At 41.2% G+C, this 21090-nt stretch overlaps 1 protein-coding gene across 2 annotated transcripts in view; it reads right to left on the bottom strand.

Annotated features, from left to right (window-relative positions):
- Nucleotides 1-252: 252 nt before the first annotated feature.
- Nucleotides 253-21090, bottom strand: part of gatad2b (GATA zinc finger domain containing 2B) — a 53434-nt gene continuing 32596 nt past the window's right edge. Inside the window, exons 3-12 of one of the 2 annotated variants that reach the window (XM_059349515.1) lie at nt 18029-18158; nt 15375-15506; nt 13889-14017; nt 12221-12316; nt 11443-11610; nt 9901-10270; nt 9613-9815; nt 8693-8803; nt 7130-7343; nt 253-6074 (exon numbers count right to left, since the gene is read on the bottom strand). In XM_059349515.1, the coding sequence (XP_059205498.1) occupies nt 5938-6074; nt 7130-7343; nt 8693-8803; nt 9613-9815; nt 9901-10270; nt 11443-11610; nt 12221-12316; nt 13889-14017; nt 15375-15506; nt 18029-18158 (1690 nt within the window). In that variant the 3' untranslated portion in view covers nt 253-5937. The remainder of the gene's footprint in view (nt 6075-7129; nt 7344-8692; nt 8804-9612; nt 9816-9900; nt 10271-11442; nt 11611-12220; nt 12317-13888; nt 14018-15374; nt 15507-18028; nt 18159-21090) is intronic. The other variant, XM_059349516.1, reaches the window with a different exon arrangement.

Here is a 21090-nt window from a genome sequence, read left to right as displayed (position 1 = left end):
TAAATAAATGTGGAAACTTCTTCTGTTGTCTCAAAAGTATTTGTAGCTTGAGAATACAAAAAAAAAGGTTTAAATGGACTGAAATGAAAGTAGTCTGATCCTGCATTGAGCTTGTTGGACGCATTTTGACGAAGTTGTTTTAATGTTGAATAAGTACGTTTCTGAAATAAAGAACTGTGAGAATTGTCCAGAGTTCCTGAGAGAACATTGTGTCGTTTGCTCCTTTTAAAAAAAAGGTGAATGAAGTCACACTTGGAAGCAAATTGTTTCAACCTTTATTAAACATAGCTTGCAAGAGATAAATATTACAAAGTTATTTCCTCCAAAATTAGCTTATTTTTTCAATCAATGCATAATTGTCAATCAACTGGCAGTATTCAAACAGCATTATTTTCTTTTACTTTTTTGAAGACCGTTAAATATCAAGTATGTGCAAAAGGTCAGGATTGATGTAAGCAAAACAAAAAAGTTAGTTTGTGGTCGATTTCATCTGTTTCTGCTTCCCCAGATGTTTATTTCAACATTGTCAACATTATACAAAAAGTCAACTAAAAACTAATAAAACTGATTTTGAAATTAAATGTTTCCCTGCATTAGCAACAACAACTAATAGAAGATAAAGCCAAACAGTCGGGGACCATACATGTTGTATGCTGGTGTTGGCAGGAAAAGTGATCACTGATTCAGGGTCAGTGTGTCGGGTCGAGCAGCAGCTGTGGCCATCTAACAAAAAGCATCTTATGAGGCCCGACCAGGTTTCCACTGAAGGAAGAGCTGATATCTGGATGTGGATATTAAGTGCCAAATACAGTAAAACACTGATTTTATATGCCAAAAACTCCAGAAATGTTCCCTTCATAAAGTGGAAAGTACTGTTGGGCCTGTCGGCATCTAAACATGGAGAGAAGCTGGAACCCTCTTGAGACTCAGGTTGGGATCATATTAACACTGTTTAAATCCATTTATCACCATTCACTTATCAAGTCACTGATGTTTATTTCTGTGTTTTTGCCTGTGCTCCAGCCAGCCATTGACTTTATTTGGACACTGGAAATTAAGGGTTGGAATTACAAAACAAATCTTCACTTACCTATGCCAGTATACAGGCATACAGATGATGTAGCTTTGCTTTTATTTGTCCTGGTTTTTAGATATATGTGTGGTTGTTAAACAGCAACATATCTTTCCAGAATCAATGTCCCTGTTAGCCTTAGACCCTGGCTGCAGGATAGCTGGACACAGAGGAGAATGCTGACTTTCAGTGCAGCAAATTTCAAGACTCAATGGTTCCCAGAAAGCCTATGGCTGCCTGAACATGCAAAAACACAGGTACATCAGTGTGACCCTGGACCGAACCACGGGTTCAGGGGGGGTTCTTCAGTTCTGTCCATGTAGTGCACCACACAATGAAACATTCAAAGTGCTTTTATCAGGAGCAAGTTCAGGAAACCATTCTGTAAGAAAGTCATTTCAAGTTATTTCAATGCTCCGAGAGAAAACAAATGTTCAGATGCGTAATGCAGAGCAGACTGCAGAGCCCCGTCTGTCTGAACCAGCGAGCGCCTTCCTGCAAACTAACTAGTCCCCAACCAAAGCGAATGCATCCAGGGAGACCGCTTCAAGAAGCAGAGGGGAAGAAAAGAATCCCAAACATTTTGCACATTTGTTACACAATAATACACAGTGATCACAAAACGAAATGACAAGCTTCACAATATTCATGGCTTTTTGTTTGCTTTTCTACACAATATACAACCATTTAATTTCTTTTTTCAGTACAAGGGAGGAGAAAATGCTTATGTACAATAAGTCATTATTACTTCAAACCTAGCAAATATCGTGTCATTTATTTCATAGTCAATACATTTGTTTATTTTTTAAACTGCAATAGAAACAAAACAGAAAAAGAATGACTTCAAATTTAAAGTTTTAGATTTCAAGAAAGAATCTGCAGTCCAAATACAAAGTGTGTGGATGCATCTGCAAAAGAGCGAGAGACAGGAGCGTTTTCTTTTTCTGAAACTTCAGCTTGGCAGCAAAAGGCATGACAAAAACATTGCTGAAATCAAATCGTGAGTGGCAGTAAAAATTTACCCCAGACATTAAAAACTCATGAAAATATATCTCTACATCCAATTTCAACTGTTCCACCGAGGGAAAATTGATTCATGTTTTTTTTATATCGTTAACAAAAATGATGTTTTCCAAGTGTAAACTGAAGTTTACATCTGTGAATCTAATCCTAGGTAGTTTCATAGTCTTGGCCTTCCGTTCCTCTGGGCGGTTTATCATCCGATCGTTGGGACGTGCAGGCGGACACGTCTGGATTCCATCAGAACGTGACGAAATACAGTCTGACTGGAGAAAACACTACCAAGCACTGTGCACATATGGACAGTGGAAGTATAACAGTGACAGATTCACGTAAAAATGGCAATAACAGGAGATGAGCAGAGGCTGTGCAGTTACATCGAAAATCTCTGAAGCACGAGAGCCGACTGTTGGTTATTAAATACAGTCGTGGCTACAGAATCAGAGACTCCTGACAAGACTGTGGTCATTCAGTATATATATTACTGTGGTACTGTCTTTGGTCTGCCATAAAGCGTCTGGGCTTGAGAAGAGAAGCTCATGACAGAACTGAAGCTAGACTTTTTCTTTTAAAATCATTTTCTGCTACTGCATTAGCTAGTGGGAACTTAGACTTCACTAAGCAATCTGAAGAGCTGATACGGACTGAATTTAGAATGTGGGATGGAAACTCCAGTATGATGTTAAAGGTTTTCACACTGAGCAATAAACACTGCTAGCCTCCACTACTTGGACAAGTCAGGCCACACACACACACACACACACACACACACACACACACACACACACACACACACCCTTGTACTTCTCTTATCTTTGTGAGGACCCTCATTGGAATAGTGAATTCCCTAGCCCCTTCCCCTAACCCTTAACCTAACCTTCACCATCACCACTAAATGCCCAACCCTAACCCTAACATAAACCTAATTATAACCCTAAAACAAAGTCTGAACCCTCGAACAAGCCTTTAACGAAGTGAGGACCGGCTGAAATGTCCTCACGTCGCAAAAATGTCCCCACTCTGTTGGTCAAAAACGTGTCCCGGTCCCCACTTTGTAGGAAGTACAAGAACACATACAGACACACACAAACACACACACTCTCCGGCATGAAGTGCTCTCGTGTCTTTTCCTGTTCAACAGCAAGGAGTTAAAAATCATTAGCTGTTTGAAAGAAGGGATACTTTTGAAAAGGGTTTTAACCGCCTCATTTTTAGCTTCAGCTTATACTTTTGATCACTCTCCAATTTAGCAGGAAGAGAAATAACAGACTACAGCTACACTAGCTGTGTGGTTTTACATAGCATAGCTTTGCATCGAGCTAAATGTCAGGATGCTAACATGCTCACAATGACGATACGAGGCAGACCACGTTCACCATCACAGTGTATCATGTTAGCATGCTAACATTTGCTAATTAACAGTGAGTGCAGGGGAGAGAATATGACTAGTACAAACCAAGAAGCCGACACAGTGAGTGCACAGACTGAACTGAGTGTATGCGGTTCCATATCCTCTCCAGACACAAAGGAGTCGTTACATTCACACACACTTTCACTGCACAGACACATCAAACATTTTGTTAGAAACACATCAGCTGTCGTCCAAGAACTGAAGGAATCCAACATGGCTGCCAGGGCCATGATGAACCTGTGCTATGCTGTCTATGGAAACTTCACACACAGCTGCCTGGAACATATTTGACATGACTGGATTTTTTTTTTGCAGGTGTCATCCTAAGAGAGCTTTTCCTCTTTTCGTCAATGATTTGACTCATCAGAGTGAAATGTGCTGGCTGTCCTTCTGTCACCATGAGTAATACTGCACACTGCCTGAGCTACTGCACAAGTGGGAGCCCACCACTCCTGAGGAAAGTGTTGTGAGTACACTTTACATTATGGTATGGTGTGTATGTGTGTGTGTCAATATAGAAATTTATATGGAATCAACTAGATGGAGTAAATGTGTTTGAGCTCTAGAGCAGTTTTCTCCTTTCAGACACGAAGACAAATCCCATCCCAAGAGCAGAACAACTTTACTTAAACTGGGTTTTCCAGTCAGTGAGTGGCTGGGACCCAGTATTGATGCTGGTACAGCTTCTAACCCCAGCACACTGGGCACCAGGGATTTGGAAACTGACACTGACACAATCATTTAGGATCAAACCGTTCATCTTGATGCAATCCACAACTGTCAGGACATCAGCCAGCATCAAGACCTATAGCCACTCTTAACTGTAACATTCTTTTCCTCTTTAAAAAAAAAAAAAAAAAAAGGTTTTCCAATTGGAAATATGCAAAGTGCTCCTCTGGAGTGAGGCAACTTGTGTGCACAACATGCACACAATGATTGATCCATGTCTCTCCCATAAAAGATATAATCCACATCCTTTTTTCTCCCTCTGAAGCTAGGTATCTATACATAATCCATACAGAGTTTTCAATAGTTTCTGTTTTTAGCTATGATGATTATTATCGTCTCCAGGGGCTCGTACCTCTCAGGTATGCCACCATTTCATCAGGAGACGCCGCAAAACAAACAAACAAATAAACTAACCAAACAAAAAAAAAAAAGAAGGAAAGTTTGGGTGTAAAACAATCTAAAAACCCAAATATAACACGAAAAGGAACCCAGATTTCTAGGTACAGAATCTGTTGTTTGGACGCATAAAATCTGCTTCCACCTTCAGATTTGAGTTCTTTTCACTTTCTCAAAGAACGTGTGATGCCGAGAGGGGCTGCTGGGTAAAAGGGTTCAGTCTGTGCATACTGGATAACAAAGGTATCTTGGGCAGGGCAGCAGGGAGATAGATGGGAGGACACCATGACCCCTCTTTGTCGTCCTCCGGCTGTCAGCTTCCTCCCTGCCGGAGTTTATATCAGCTGTTGGTCCGCAGCTGCGTCTGTCAGTCCTGATTAGTACGACTACAGTGTGGAGTGAACAGTTCCATCCACCTGGTAACTGTCCACATGTGGAGCAGGAGAGGCTGATGATGACCTTTAGATGGGGAAAGGTGGGAGCCGACTAGCAAAGGAAAAGGTTTCCAAACTCGGATCACTTAGGATTCTGTGTTGTACACGTGTGCACCTTTTGTCCGTCTTTTCCAGTTAATTAGCTCTGATGGCAGCAGGGTGATTCTGCTCCCGACTCCAGGCTCAACATGTTGGAGCTTAAAACTCAAGATGACACCAGTGCGGGTGCTCTGCTCTCCATCTCATGTCCTCCTGTTATTCTTACCATCGGTATTTTCCAATTAGCGAGCTAACACTTTTTACAAAGCTTCAAAGTTGTTAAACTTTATGTTGCATAGCAACCAGAATGCACCCTGTTGATCTTCTGTTACTAGCAATAGTCACATCTTAGCTTTAGAATTGAGTGGAGAAAAAAAAATACTACATGATGGTGGCCTGAAGAGGCCCTACAATGATTCACTGTCACTGCCCAAAGTAAAGGAGACAGCAGAGAAACAAAAACGGACCAAACACTTAGAAAAGAATAAAGCATAATGAGTAATCATAACTGAAGCAAAAATGCTAGTTGCAGGTATAATAATAGTGCTACCAACAGCAATAATAATGGGAATTATAATTGTTAAACAACGCTGACGAAGAAGAGTTTTACTATAATAAGAACATTTGAGATGCACTGACAGTTTAGTGTCTTTGTCCGACTTGGTGGGTTTTCATGGGTTGGTTTAAGGTAGGCACACGGACAGGCACTGCATGCGATGGGGGGTGGGGCGGGGATGTTGGTCGCTCTGGGAGTGCTTCAGTATGGGGTAGGAGGGCAGGATGGGGGGAGGGTGGGGGTGGGGGGGCTTCAGAGGGGCAGGAAAGCTGGGCGGGGCTCATTTCTGTCCAGTGATGGACTGCGATATGGATCGAGGTGGGATCATGTCCAACAGGTACTCTCTCTGCCGGTCTGCTAAGCTGGAGCTCTTATGGGCTCCAACCGCCGCTGGGTTCAGATAGGCAATATTTAACCCTGTGGGGAGAAAACACACAGAATCTGTCAGGTCGACCAACTCTTTATCTAGTTTCCATAAAATCTCAAACACTTATTTATATCCAACTGCACAAATAAGCATGTCATTTTTTTAAAACAAGACTAGGTTGGATCCTCTGTTTGTGCTAGGCAGGATCCTCTATAGGGGGGGTTTCCATTACAGTCCAATACCCGGACTGAGGTGGGTCTCACACTTTTTTTTCTCCACTTCTCTCCACTGAAAAAAGGCTGGTCAAAAGATGGCTCAGAGCGTTTATTTTGATTTGAAGATTTTACTGATCACTATTAAAGCTCTTTTAGGTCTGGCTCCTAGCTATTTAACAGAATTATTAACTCCGTAGGAGCCGACCCGCGTCCTTAGATCCTCGGTTGGCGCCATTCTGACCGTTCCAAAGTCTAAACTGAAAAACCAAAGGTGGTGGGGCTTTCTCCACCAGAGCGCCCAGACTTTGAAACGAGCTCCCCGAGGAGATAAGGCATGCAGAGTCAGTGACTTCTTCTAAATCACTTCTTTAAACCCACTTTTATAGACTTGCTTTCATGTAATGCTTTCTATTTTACTACTCCTTCACTTTTTACTTTTTTACTCTACTTTTACTTTCTGTGTATCTGAGAATGTCTTGTGATTGGTCATGCTCTGTCTGTTATTGTTTTTCTTTTAATGTAAGAATAGTTTTTAGCCTTATGGAATCATTCTCGCTATGATTAACTGCTCTCTGTTGAAACACTTTGTAAACGGCTGTTTTTAAAAGGTGCTATATGAATAAATAGAATGAATGAAATATATATAATAAATAAATGTATTCTCTGCAGCTCAGGAGTCACATTCCTTTGAACCTTTGGTATTTGGATAAAGTAGCTCACAAAAGATAAGTTAGTCAGACTAAATATCTACAGCTGTGCAGATGCAGATGCCTATTTAATCTCAATGTAAGTAAACAGAAATGTCCGATTGGACACAGATCAGTATCAGGAGAGAAACTTGTGACGGGGACACCTGTCGTGGACATGAGGAGACTCTGTACAGTAGGTACCTGGGATGTTGTAGATCTGGCGACGGCTGTCGTGCTGCAGTCTGTTGCTGCTACTGCTGCCACTGCCACCTCCACCGCTGCCACAGTGCTTGGCACTAGTCATTCCCATGAGGCTGCTGGCCACCGACAGCTGGGAGGCCTGAGCGAAGTTGGACAGGACGCCTCGTGCCGAGTTGGACAGACCTCGCTGCATGGAGGCCTGAGGCTGGGGAGCCTGAGGACAGCGCAGACTTCCCATTAACTTCACCATCGCTCCACATAGTGAACGAACTACACCTCAATGGCTAGCAAATGCACGTAATCACTGGATTAGGTCAGTATGAACTGATCTTCCCTCTAGTGCAATACCTCCAAACAAGTGCAATATCTCACATGTATATGGACCATATTTATTTTTCACTGCTGCAATTCAAAGTGTGCACCTTATGTCTGTTTGTATATTATTTGTATATTATTATTATTATTTCTGAGACATTGTCTCTCACACTGACTTGGTGGTGTTTATTAATCTCATTGTACCCAGGTACAGTGACAATAAAAGTGATTCTGATTCTGATTCTGATTATCAAGTACAAAATGCAGATATTTGTTTGTTACATGCAATTCTCTCTTTCATGTCATTATAACCTAATTCAATCATGCCATTACATTTGGGTCATAGTCAATTTAATCATTCATTTAATGAAAAAAATGATCAACACAATCACCATTAAAGGGAAAAAAATGTTAATGCAGGTGTGTCCTGTTCCTGGGACAAGGCTTTCCAAACCTACAGGCACAAACTGACTCAGGCCCCGTTCACACGAGGACGCTCGCGGGTGAAAACGACAAAATATTTTATCGGAAGTGCCTTTCGTTTGGACGGTGACGGCGTTTTGGGGGCTTAAAGACGCAAAAATCTGAAACCACCCTCCAAAGTGGAAAAGTTAAATCCGCTCCGCCGTAGCGTGTCCGTCTACACTGACAAGACGCAAAACTCTGATCTGATCTGCTCACGTCACGTATGTGTTTACGTCACATACATGCTCCAGTACAGGAAAATAAACAAATGTGGGATTATTTCCATGCGTCGGACCTTCAAGCTGCTCTGGCAGCTCTAATAAACTTACAGGAGTCTTTCCACCAAATGTACAGGATATGTAGAGATAGTATTAGTGAACAGAGAAGGATCTGGAATTACCTCTATCACATTTTGGATGCAGCAATTTGTCGGAGGCGAGCCAGACGGCTGTGAACGAGACCTGGGAGATCTAGTGATGGTGGAGAACTTTGTGGAAGGAGTAGCTGATGAAAATGTGTGGCGTGAAAACTTCTGCATGCCCAAAGATGCTCTTATCGCTTTAAGTGATGCCGCCTGGCTGCATACAATCGAATTTCACACACTTTTGCGTCACTGTATGCAGCAGATTTCCTCCCAAAAATGCTCGTCTAAACGAGGAATAAAAAGTGAAGACGCGACGCCACTTTTGCGTCTTTGGTTCAGACCGTCCTCGTGTAAACGGGGCCTCATACTAGAACAGGAGTGAGTGCATGTGGACGGTGGCCTGTCATGCTGCAGTGTACCTGGCGGAGTGCATGATGTCGGATCATGGAGTCAGTCTTGGAAGCGTTTGGGCCAGTGGGGGCCGAGCTGGGAGAGAGGGCCGCCTGCTGCTGAAGCCTCTGTTCAATCTCCTGATATAGGGACACATTTAGGAATGCACAAGGATTAATACAGTCACATGCATCCATTCATACACTCCCTGTGGAAACCATGTTAGATAAGATGGCTTACAAATGTGTTGGGATAAGAAAAACACAACAGTTGTAAAAGTATGTGTGTATATATACACTACTGGTCAAAAGTTTTAGAAAACACCAACTTTTCCAGAATTTAATTGAAAATGATGCAGTTTAATGTCTCAGTGTACTCTGAAATTAACGCACATTTGCAACATTTAAAATTCTTTATTGAGCATGATAGTGTTTTGAAAGTAAAAAAAAAGATTCAAAATCACATTTTATGTTGGATTAAAGGACTAAAAAAAGATACAAAATGACAAAAAAAGACACCAAAAGACACAAAAGGACAAAAAAAAGACACAAAATGACAAAAAAAAAGACACAAAATGACTTACAAAGACATGAAAAGAATAAAAAAAATGGACAAAATGGCCCAAGACTCCATAGAGTTAAGTTGTTAACCCATTTCTTGTTCCCTGAAAAAGGCCTACTTGTATAATTCTGAAATGTACATTATTTTTCAGTTTTGGTTAAGCTTACCTTTTTTTATTTACCTCTGGCAGTTCACCACCTTTGTACCCTTTCAAGCTGTTCATTTGACTTGAACTGCTTGAATTTCAATAAAAAACTGGAAAAATTGGGGTGTTCTTAAACTTTTGACCGGTAGTGTATATATATGACTGGATGATCAGTTGAGTTCGGGCAAAAGTGGAACGAATCACATTCAACTCTGTAAATGTTTGTATAAATATGGTGCTGACCTGCTCCTGCTGCAGAGCCTTCACAAAGGCGTTCTTCAGCCTGTTGGTGTGCTCCGCCTTCAAAGCTTTCTTCTGATTGGAAGTCATGCACTGCTCACACAGAATTCGCCCGCTCTTCTCTTGCTTCCAGTGGGGGGTGAAATCAGTTCTGCACTGGGCACAGAAGAAAGGCTCCATGCGTCCCAGTGTCCCTCTGAGTTTACCTAAAGGAAGGAACTCTGTCAGTTTGATCGCACACATGATGAGACGATGATGTGAAAAGTGATTTGGATGTTTTCGGCTACTCACCCTGACTATCCAGCACACTCTGCACCACCTCCTCCAGGCCCACCATGTAGATGAACTCGCTGTTGGCAGCAGAGGGCAGGAAGTGGAGGAGTGGGGCGGGGGGTTTGGGTGGAGGGATCTCCAGCAGGGTTTTCTCCAGCTGCTTCCTCAGGGCCAGCTTGGCTGCCGCCTGGCTGCTGGCCTGGTCGGCCATGGAGCTCACCCCTCCGCCAGCCGAGCTGGACATGGTGGAGGGGCTGACGGCCGAAGCTCCGCCCATGCCGCCGGCCACACCGCCGGCCCCTGCCGCTGCTGCCGCCTGCATGTGGGCCAGGTTCATGTACATGGCACTGGAGCCTGAGCGCTGGGAAGCTGCCACCTGCTGGCTGGCCTGCAGGCAGACACATGTAAAGGGACATTTTCAAGGTTTGAACAGTGGCGACAGAATAAAACATTACAACTATTTGCCCTTCCAAGCCCCAAGTTGAATTTGAATTTGAATTTATTTTTATTTGATAGGGACAATGCAGTTAGCATAGATACAGGACATGTATCTGATGTGCTGCATACAGAGATATAGCTTCAGCTAATTTTCAACTCCCGTCCCTAGTTGGGCTTTTACAACTACATACAAAATCACAATACTATAAAAATCCAATATACAATTACACCATCTACAAAATAGAATAAAATTACAAACAATTACAATATACATTTACCCTGAGAAAAAAATAAAAATAAAATAAACCCTGTATAAATATAGCTTAGAGTTTAAAATCATCATAAATCTATACAACAATAAGGAGAAAAGAAAGAAATAACAGAGAAAAAGTGTCTGACACTGCTGTTTGTGTCAGTGTCAGACACCACTTTGGTCTCTAACCAAAGTCTCTAACAGGTCCACTTGGTACCTAGTGACTCAGACATGATGTGGGAAATTAGACCAGGCCCAGTTGTATTGCTGCATGCTGCACTTTGGACTGAGCCTGAGTATTCTCAAGTCCAACGGCTGTCCTCAGGTCTGTTTTGGGTTGCGTTTTCACAGAATAAATGATATGAAATCACCATACTGATGTTGATCAGTCTTCAGACACTGCATCTTAACCCATTGAAGCCAGGAAAGCAGATACGTCGTTTTGTAGTATTTGTATAAGCTCTCAAATACTTTTTGAATTTAATTTCTATCTGCTACAGAGACTGAAAAATCCATTATTTAGTAGAAGCGTTGAAACTTCTGTTGAATTTCCAGAAAAACTTCAGATTTTAGGGACTTATTTTAAAATCACCCAGAGGTTTTACAGGCGTTTTAGGCCTCAATGGGTTAAAGTCTAGACTAGACAATGGACTTGACTGTTTCTCATTAGCCCCAGGATTGTAAAAACCTGAAGAACCTAAAGAGAAGTAATTTGTAGGAAACACAAACTTGTGTGTGTTCACAAAAACATGTTGAGCAGGGTTCTGCTCTGACTGCCGTTGTAGTAATTAAGCTGTTACAAACTTCAGTGGGGTTTCTGCCTCGCTCTGGTGACTTGTTAATGCGGTTGGAGCAGACAGAATCCTTACCTGCTGGTAACTGACGGGATTGCCCATGCCGCTGGAGCCGGAGCGTGACATCCCAGGCTTAGAGAGCCTCTGGCCCTGCAGCTGGGCCGGGTTGGGGGCTATCACCCGCTGGGACATCAGCATCGGGGGCAAGTTGGCATTGGCTGCTGACCTGATGACTGTATGGCCCTACGGAAAGGAATACATCACAGAGGAAAAGTGCAAGAGACATTTATTCAGTTGGACAGGAGTCGGTCTGGTTTAATTCCACAATCATAATAATAATAATAATAAAGAAGCAAGTTCAACTTGTAATCTAATATCTATGATCGCTACAGATTCTCAGTGGAGGGATTGCACAAAAATCTGCGCAAGAACATTTCTTTATTATTTATTCTCACTGAATACCTGAATATGTTGTGCTGTTCTCTGGACATTTACCCACACTGCCTCTAAAAGAAGCCTTCTGTAAATCCATCAATACTTCTATTTATTATTAATCAGGATGGTGTTTACTGGTCCTGATTTGCTCAAGTCCATCCTACACAGCTGGTGAATTAAAGCTAACAGAACTCTGATAAACAGTCTATTTGTATTTACAGGTAATATCAAATCAATAAAAAAAAAACACATCCTGCATGATGGGACACTGTGCCACCTAAATATTATCTTTAAATCTGCTGCATCAGGTTCAAAGTGTCTTAGCTGACGCATGCATCAGCATCGAGAGAGCATTGATGGGTAAAATAAATATATCCACTTCTAAGTTTACAAGATTATTGCTTTTCATTATAACAACCTGTTCGGTATAAGAGTCATATGATGCCAAACGATCTCTTTCATTGGCAGACACCCAGAGTCTGAGGAGGTTCTGTCCAGCTTGCTTCATAGTCACCTGTTAGTATGATGTAATACAATTCAACATGACGTATGCAAAATAAACGCTTTTACACAATATAATAATGTCATTTATTTGAGCCTTCATGACAGGAGGACTTAGTGCAGGACGGTTGTATCAGCCTGCAATAGTCTGAGCTAGGGGGACCTGATACCCTGACAACTCAGAACAGGAATAAATGAGGCATGTATGTGACCACAAACAAGGTTGTGTGAGCATCCATATTAAAGGTGGAGTTCTCCATCCGTACACACACACACACACACACACACACATATTCTTGTACTTCTATCTTTGTGAGGGCCCTCATTGTATCATTTTTGTTTTCAAATTCAGTTAGTTTTTATTAGTTTTTAGATTGAGATTGCTAGTTTTAGTTTAGTATTCATTTTTTTGAGATGCTTTAGTTTTAGTTTAATTTTTATTAGTTTAAGTGTTAGTTTTAGTTTTTTGTTATGGGGTATTTGTTGGGTGGGAGATTAAAAAAGGTCACAGAAAATTTTGCTTTTATTTCCTTTGTCCGATCCATCTTCATTATGTATGAAAAAGTTGGCAAAGAGGAAAACGAAGGACATTTTCACAATAATTTTAAAGAAGTGAGGACCGACCGAAATGTCCTCTCTTTGCAAAAATGACCTAACACTGTTGGTTAAAAATGTGTTCTGGTCCTCACTATGTTGGAAGTACAAGAACACACACACACACACACACACACACTTTACACTACACAGTGTGGGCAGCAGGGGGCAGCAGCTACTTGGTGAGTAAATAACACAATCCATACAAAACAATCTAACTCTCACACGCACACACAGAGAGAGAAATCTGCTGAATATTTAATACCATCTCAACATGTAATGGAGGAGCAGGGACACGTCATGCGAGAACAAAGGCTTCCAGCAGGAGGCTGTCTATAATCAGAGCAGGACCTTCTACCATTCATAGCATTAAAGTAAACCCATTCCTAATGTTAATCAGAAGCTTCCTCTGACTTTACAACATGTGTTTCCATTTCTTTTCAGGATCCTTCAAATGGAATTTCAAAGTATTGTGGATCACCTAGATCAAGTCCAAGATAACAAGACTAAGCCGTCAAATGAGTCCACCTGTCATTTCGAATTTCGATTTAAATTAAAGATTTTAAAAAAGAATCGTCAAAATCTAGATTCAAAAGTCAAGCTTCAAGAGAACAAGGGCCTACATTCCCCACAATGCAATTGGACAGCATCTTTTCCTTAGCTCCTCCCTGCCTGTTAACACCCACGTCATTTAAACCCCACACCTTATCAATGTGTCATTATGTTCTCAGACTCAATAAAGTTCCTGCCGAGACACAGACACAGAGACAGACACAGAGACAGACACAGAGACACAGACACAGACACACAGACACACAGACACAGAGACAGACACAGAGACACAGAGACAGACACAGGTACAGAGACAGAGACAGACACAGAAACAGAAACAGACACAGAGACAGACACAGAAACAGGTACAGAAACAGGTACAGAAACAGAGACAGTGACAGAGACAGAGACAGAGACAGAGACAGAGACAGAGACAGACCTGTGCAGTACGGAGGTTCTGGGGCTCTGGGTTGTGCAGGCCCGGTCTCACAGGCAGCTTCCCCAGGCCAGGAGAGCTGTGCATGGGAGGAGGCTGCACAGAAGATGCAGCGTTCTGAACCACAGGGACCTGCACATAGCCATCAAAACAGCATTAACAGTGTACCATACAATCCTATACATGTTAGATCACATCACAGTACCCAACTGCAGCCTGACCATCACAACAGACAGATCATACATTTGCTCCTCATAGTGTTCTAATGTAAATCCATTCTCCCTGTTCTAGAGTGCCATGATTGGACCCTGCTGGACACCACCAATCACAGCTCAAACACAAGGGTATGTGACACGTGTTCCAATAAAAACATATTGTTCAGAGGAAGTATTCCCATTGGTGGATGGCGTACCTTCTGTAAAAGCAGGAATACCAATGTGTAAAAATATGTTAAGTTCAAGTCCTTCATTCAAAATTTTACTGCTACTTTTACTGTACTAAAGTACAATAACATAACTATTTGCATAAAGACACACTTGAAGTACCAAAGTAATTATTGATATTTGATACGACTGGGTTAAATTTACAGATGCATTACTGTGTAAGCACCACTACCGTGGAGCTCATTTTAACTACTTCATATTAAAGCTAGAGTGACAAATCAGCTGATATCCTCCGTATCTATCATATGTCTATCAGTGCTCTATGGAGGACACACAATCACATTTAATCACATATTGGCCTCAAAATGACACAAACAGTTGAGAGTTACTTTATATGTACTGCTGGGTTACGGCTGGGCGATATATCGAAATAAAAGATATATTGGTATATTTTTAAATGTGACATGGAATTAGACCATATCGCATAAATCGATATAGTTCAATTTTTTTTCTTTCTTTATATATCAATGCTGCCCTTACTTGGGTTTGTCATATTTTGTTCTTTTGTAATGTTAGTTATTCTTTTCTCATATAAATATATTTATTTCAGATAAAGATTGGTCTATTTTATTTCATAGGCTATCATTATTTAAGATATTTTATTTTATTAAAATGTGCACTTTATGGAGCTTTGATTTAAAAAAAAAAAAAGGTACTCCTGTTATACAGTATTTATGTTCACTTAAATAAACAGCTTCAATTAAACTATTTGTGACATGTTATATTTGGCTTTGACTTTGAACATTTGCTCTCACTTTGTGATAAAAATATTGGGATAAATATCAGATATAGATATTCAGCCTAAATATTTCAGGATATTACTTTTGGTCCATATCGCCCAGTTTTGTAGCAACAATATTAAAGTGAAAGGTAACCTGTGACTGCAGCTGTCAAATGACTGTAGGGAAGAGAAGAGTACTATATTTCCCTAAAGTAGCATAACAGAAATACACAACTGTGCACTTGTACTTCTACTAGTAGTAGTGGAGAAAATGCAGTCAGTGACATTTCAGTAGTGAAGAGTGTTTGTGAGCAGCTGCACTGACCTTCTGCACCACATTCTCCTTCTGCATCTGACTCTGTCGCAGCTTCTTGAGCAGCACCAGGCGAGCCTCCTCCAGACGCAGCTCCTCTCTCAGAGCTTTGATCATCTGCTGCCTTTCCTCTCCTGTCTTCCCCTGCAACACAAAGTCACAATCACAGTGACACATGCTGTGCACCCGCTGAGCAGCCACACATCGACTTTTAAACTAGGAGGGCACTAGGAGGGCACTAGGAGGGCGCAGACCTCCGACAAGTCCATAACCATTCTGTGAAAAAGGTGAAAGAGAATTTGGATCGCTGCTGCAATTTTATTTTCTCCAAAATATGACGGCTTCTTCCTGGGCACATGCTGCACCTTTCCAGATCCTGACTGCAATTTCGATGACTGAAACTGAAAGCTCATTTTGATCGATTTTCAAATAGAATTGAAACTGTGACACCTATTGATGTTTCTCTTAACAGGCTTGACTTCTATTAGTGAGCCTTTCTACTGTATTTTATAATTGATATAGATAAAGATAGATAGAAGCCATGCAAGCTTTACTTTTACCCCTTTTCGACCAATGAGTTAATGTTAGCCTTTGTTGAAAGATAACGCTAGCCCGCTAACGCTAGCCGGCTAACGCTAGCCCATATCAATCACATCGCAATGAAATAAATCAAATAAAATGAATGATGCACATTTTATTCTTGGTCTTGTTGGTCATGATAATCCCGCCCCCAGTCCTTGAAGTAAGTGGTTCCTGGTTCAAGACAGGTAAAGAGTTGGTGCCTCTCTGAAATCAGTTTTCCTGGACAAGAACCACTTCTTTTGCGGTTGAAAATAGAGAAACTGGTTCAAGATTTAGGTGCTGGTTCTGAAACCAGCTATGGAACTGCTTTGGTCGAAAAGGGGTATTTAATATCCTTTGGACAGTCAGGAAAGAATTCACAAAAGGATTGTGTGGCTGCTAAACCCCTTACTGCGCTGCCAAATTGTGTCTCAGTGCTCCAGTTTTATTTGCACATATTTAAATGAGGTTATATGCATACATTAGGTGCAAAATTGGCCTCTTTCTATGCAAATGAGCCTCATTCCAAGCAAAGTCCACAAAGTTCACAAACACCAACAGGAATTATTACTTATTATTAGTCTTCAGGTGGTATCTCAGCGCAATTATGAGGGATTTCAACTGAGACTATTATTTTAGGATTCAATGACAGGACCAATCGGCAACCGGGTCTGAGCAGTGAGGCAAACCAGGAAGTGCCTTAAGCTGTATTCTACCGAAAATTCAAACAGGGGGGCGCTGACGGTGACTGCAGAAGTATTTAGAAATATTAATTTCAATACAAAATGAGAAAACTTCTCACTTGATTTATTACCCCAGAATTTTTTTTAAGACACTATGGTCTCGATCCCTAAAAAATCCTCTTCAAGACAATATGATGTTAATAGTGTGAATAATGGCCCCATTTAGAAGAAAATAGAAGATAAAGAACCGTATGATTTGGGGCGGGGCTACCTTTGATTGACAGGTCACTAACAAGGCGTGCCGTCATCAGGAGAGAAGCAGAACAATGCGTATCCACGGCAACGTGTCAATAGTTAAAAATAGTTAGTTAAAAAAAAAAAAGGCAGTTTACAGGTTGCCTCTCAAAACTTTGACCCTTTCACTGTATTTTCACTTAATGACAGTTTATTTGAACCTTTTGTCTATGGACAGAACACTACTCAGCTATGTGTCATTTTTGAACAGACATGGGAAATTAATGAAAATAAGGTAAATTAACAAATAGACCTCTGGCTCAGTGAAAGTTAACTGGGTGTGTTATCTTTTGGATGTGCAGACGAACACAGAAAATTCATTAATACTAGTTCCTGAGCGATCAGCTGGTCTGGATCTGGAGATTTAAATATGATTTAATCAATGAAATGGGCCTTGTTGTGCCTTGTGTGTAAATACACACTGTGTCTCTCTTATCTCTGAAGACACACTTATCTTTGCAGCTAAATGAGCTGAGCCCAGTTTATTAAAACAAAAACAGCACGAGCCCAGTCCGATTGAGAGTTACTCAGGGCTTCATCCCTCACAACCCACACTTTAACCTTTAGAACATTTATACTCTGCCACTTGGATAATTGCAATCATTTGTAAAAAGTGGGCACTCAGCTTCAAAACTTTACGGGCGTGTTTTAACATGAGCGCGTTATCTTTAGTGAACAGGTACTTATGACGGGGCAGATAGTGGTGGCAAATGATACGCTAGTCATGGTGCTAACAGTGGAGACTAGGGATGGGCATTTAAATAAATCTTTTCGATCGATAATCACAAACATTAACGATCAATTATCGATTTAAGCGTTAATATTTCATATTAAAAATGTCCATGACTGAAAATACCTGCTGCAGAGATTACCTGATGCATGTATAGAGAATCTCTGTCATTTATGGCTAATTAAACTGTATGCGCAAAGCAAGCAACGGAAAATTCATTACATTGCTCAGAGACACACACACACACAACATGAACTCTGTTTTATAACACCTCGAATCGATAAAACAATTACGTGATCGACAAAATTCTTAACAATCGATTATCGATAATCGATTAATCTTGCCCATCCCTAGTGGCGACAATCCATTCTTTGTGAATTCGTCCCTCAGTGTTTTACCTTGAACATGTCCAGGTTGGCCTGGTGCAGGCGCTCCTCAGGCCGAGGTGTTGTTCTGGGACTGGACGCCTCGTTGTCCGACAGAATGATGACGTCTGGAGATGGAGTTCGTCTGTCATGGTCCGCTTCACTACATTAGAGAAACAAAACTTCCTGTCAACTTTTAGAACATCTCATATGCACGCTCAATTTTCAATTTGCTGCTTTCTTCAAACCTGATGTGGACATGATGCTTTGAGTCTGACTTGAGTGTGTCTGTCAGACAGCTGACAGCACTTTGGAGGAGTTGGGTGTCACCAACTATTCTGAACCGGTCTTCATATTTCAGGTTAGTAGTCCCATCCTATCCTTTAATCCCACTGCTCATTGCAAACTGCTGTGTAAAGTCATCTGCTTTCTATCATTGAACTATCCTGTTGTTGTACTGACTGCATTAACAGCTGCTGCAGACATCAGCTTCGCACATTTTGTTGTTTTTTACACTGTGGCTGTTCGTCAACTGAGCACCTAGAAACTGTTCATCGTTCTCTCTCTAAGGAAAAACCACAGACTGAATATAGAGATGGACGACATGACAGCTCCCCACTAGTGAGGCCAAAACATCTGGATCGCCCCCTGGTGGCGGGCTGCAATATGGGTTATAAACCCCGCCCCTCAATTTTAGCGGATCGGACGTGAGCCAACACTAAAAAGAAGAGTTCAAATTAATTTTTCCCAAAGATAGTTTCTGTCATTTTAGATACTACACCTATTACCATATTAATAATGGCAGAAATTTTGATTGATTTTAAATCAGGTTTTCAAAAATAACAGCAACAGGAAACAAAAATTGTAAATTAACCATTTATTTTGATTTGAAAGCTCAATTCAAAAGAAAGAGTTGTGATTTTGAATATATTTTGATTTGTCGCCAATTAAAGTCTGCCAGTTGGTCAAATAACTAAATGAAGCCCTCTGCATGTTTGAGTCTGTACTGTGGACATTCGGACAAACACAGTTTTGCACTAAAACATTATGATAACAGTATGAGGGGACAGCAAGTGGACTGTGTGGCTTTGCTGCAGGAAAAGACCAACACAGTGTTGATTCTGTGTCTAGGTTGAACAATCATGCTCATTGCATCACATTACTATCAGACAGCTAGTGAGCAGTGAGAACAGCTGGAGGATATAAAGTCTGTGAAGCTAGCGTTAGCTCCTACCACTACAGTGCACAGCTAGAAACAGTCAGCAGTCACGGATACATGTCAGATAGATTATCTGACGTAGCATTTTGTTATTATTAATGCTAACTAGTTGTTAATGGGTTATCTATAACCCTGAATTAACATTACTACAGTTACTAAAGCTGTTATTTGATTTAATCTACCAGCAACACACCTGCCCTCATTAGTCACAGAACTTATTATCGGGTTAGTGATATTATCATTGCCAGTGTTTATCTCCTTCCTCTCTGTCTCCCTCTCCCCTCACACTCCATCTACTCTTTTGATCTGTTCTGTACGACATCTATAAAACATCTGTCCATCCTTGGAGGGGGATCCCTCCTCTCCCCGTGAGGGTCAAAGGACAGAGGGTGTAGTACCCAGTGCAGTCCTTTGGGGCAAATCTGAGATTTGTGATTCTGGGCTATGAAAATAAAACTGAAATGGAAACCGACAAGCTAGGACACTGTTTAAAACATTAATAAATGTCTGTTGGGGCAGGGGCAACATGCAGTTTTGTGCAGAAATGCTCAACCAAACAACTTCACATGTGACATGGTGCATCATTCGATCTTGAACAATACACCTGCCAGGACATAGTTGTCTCTTCTAGCAATGGTAGAGGTTATGTTTGCTGACATTTGTTATACATACTGCCACAATTTAAGTAAGATCATTGTCGATTAAATAAAACAATCTTTAAGCTTGTGTGTTCCAAATAAGCCCACTTCATGATTTATTGATAAATAAATATATATTTTAAATGAACAACTTGATCTATTCAAATCTACAATCTCAGTGGCTATTTTTATTTTGTCTCAACTCCTATCATATGGCCTGTAAATGGTATTTGGAGTAAGAGTGGCCAGTCTATTTGAAGTGTTGTCTACACAGAAAAATAACTAAAAAAAACGCACAACATGTAGCCATAAAATGTACAAAATCAACCTCCCCTGATACTCACCCCTCAGAGCTTGACTTATTGACTTCTAACTTTTAAGGCTACATGGTGGGGTATTGGTTAGCACTTTGCCTCACAGCAAGAGGGTCGCTGGTTCGACTCCGGCCTGCGGCTCTTCTGTGTGGAGTTTGCATGTTCTCCCCGTGTCAGCGTGGGGCGTTTAATTGGTGCCTCTAAATTGCCCGTAGGAGTGAATGAGAGGGTGATTGTCTGTCTCCATGTGTCAGCCCTGTGATAGTCTGGAGACCTGTCCAGGGTGTACCCACCTCTAGCCCAGTCAGCTGGGATCGGATTTAGCCCCCCGCAACCCAAGTGCGGATAAGCGGTTAGGATAATTAATGAATATTGATATTGATATTTGTTTAAATGATGTAATATAACCATGAATTGAATTGAAGTCATCTGTCACAGGACAAATAGGGTGTGGTTCTAGATATGACATTACATTCATAGGACAACATTCAACACCACTGCAGGTAGTGCTGCGTGCATACACACACACGATGCTGTGTATTCTAGCCAAGTGATTTCATCCGACTCTTGTCAACAGTGGTTAGCTAACTTAACGTGACTGTAAAGCTTGCTAAAGCTAACATCACTGACATTAAATACTCAAACAATTAGTTTAGAGTTGTAAAGGGTAAGCAGCCATGGTGGACTGCAGCGATGTTAACAAGGACACTATTTCATATGTTCCCAAAACCCATCAACACTACAGACAGGAACTAAAGCCTTCACTGATTCCTACCTATTAGTGTGTTTGGATACTGTTGTTTGATTATGGGTTGTAATCAGTGGATGGCTGCATCATGTCTGACCTGAGTGTGTCAGGAAGGATGCTACTGCTACGCTGGTCCCAGCACAGCCAAAAACACAGAGGACACCTTATAGAACCAA

This window comes from Centropristis striata, chromosome 14 (assembly GCF_030273125.1).
Source record: "Centropristis striata isolate RG_2023a ecotype Rhode Island chromosome 14, C.striata_1.0, whole genome shotgun sequence".
Classification (NCBI taxonomy): Eukaryota; Metazoa; Chordata; class Actinopteri; order Perciformes; family Serranidae; genus Centropristis; species Centropristis striata.
The sequence above is the reverse complement of the archived record's forward strand: the minus strand, read 5'-3'. Positions and strand labels throughout refer to the sequence as shown.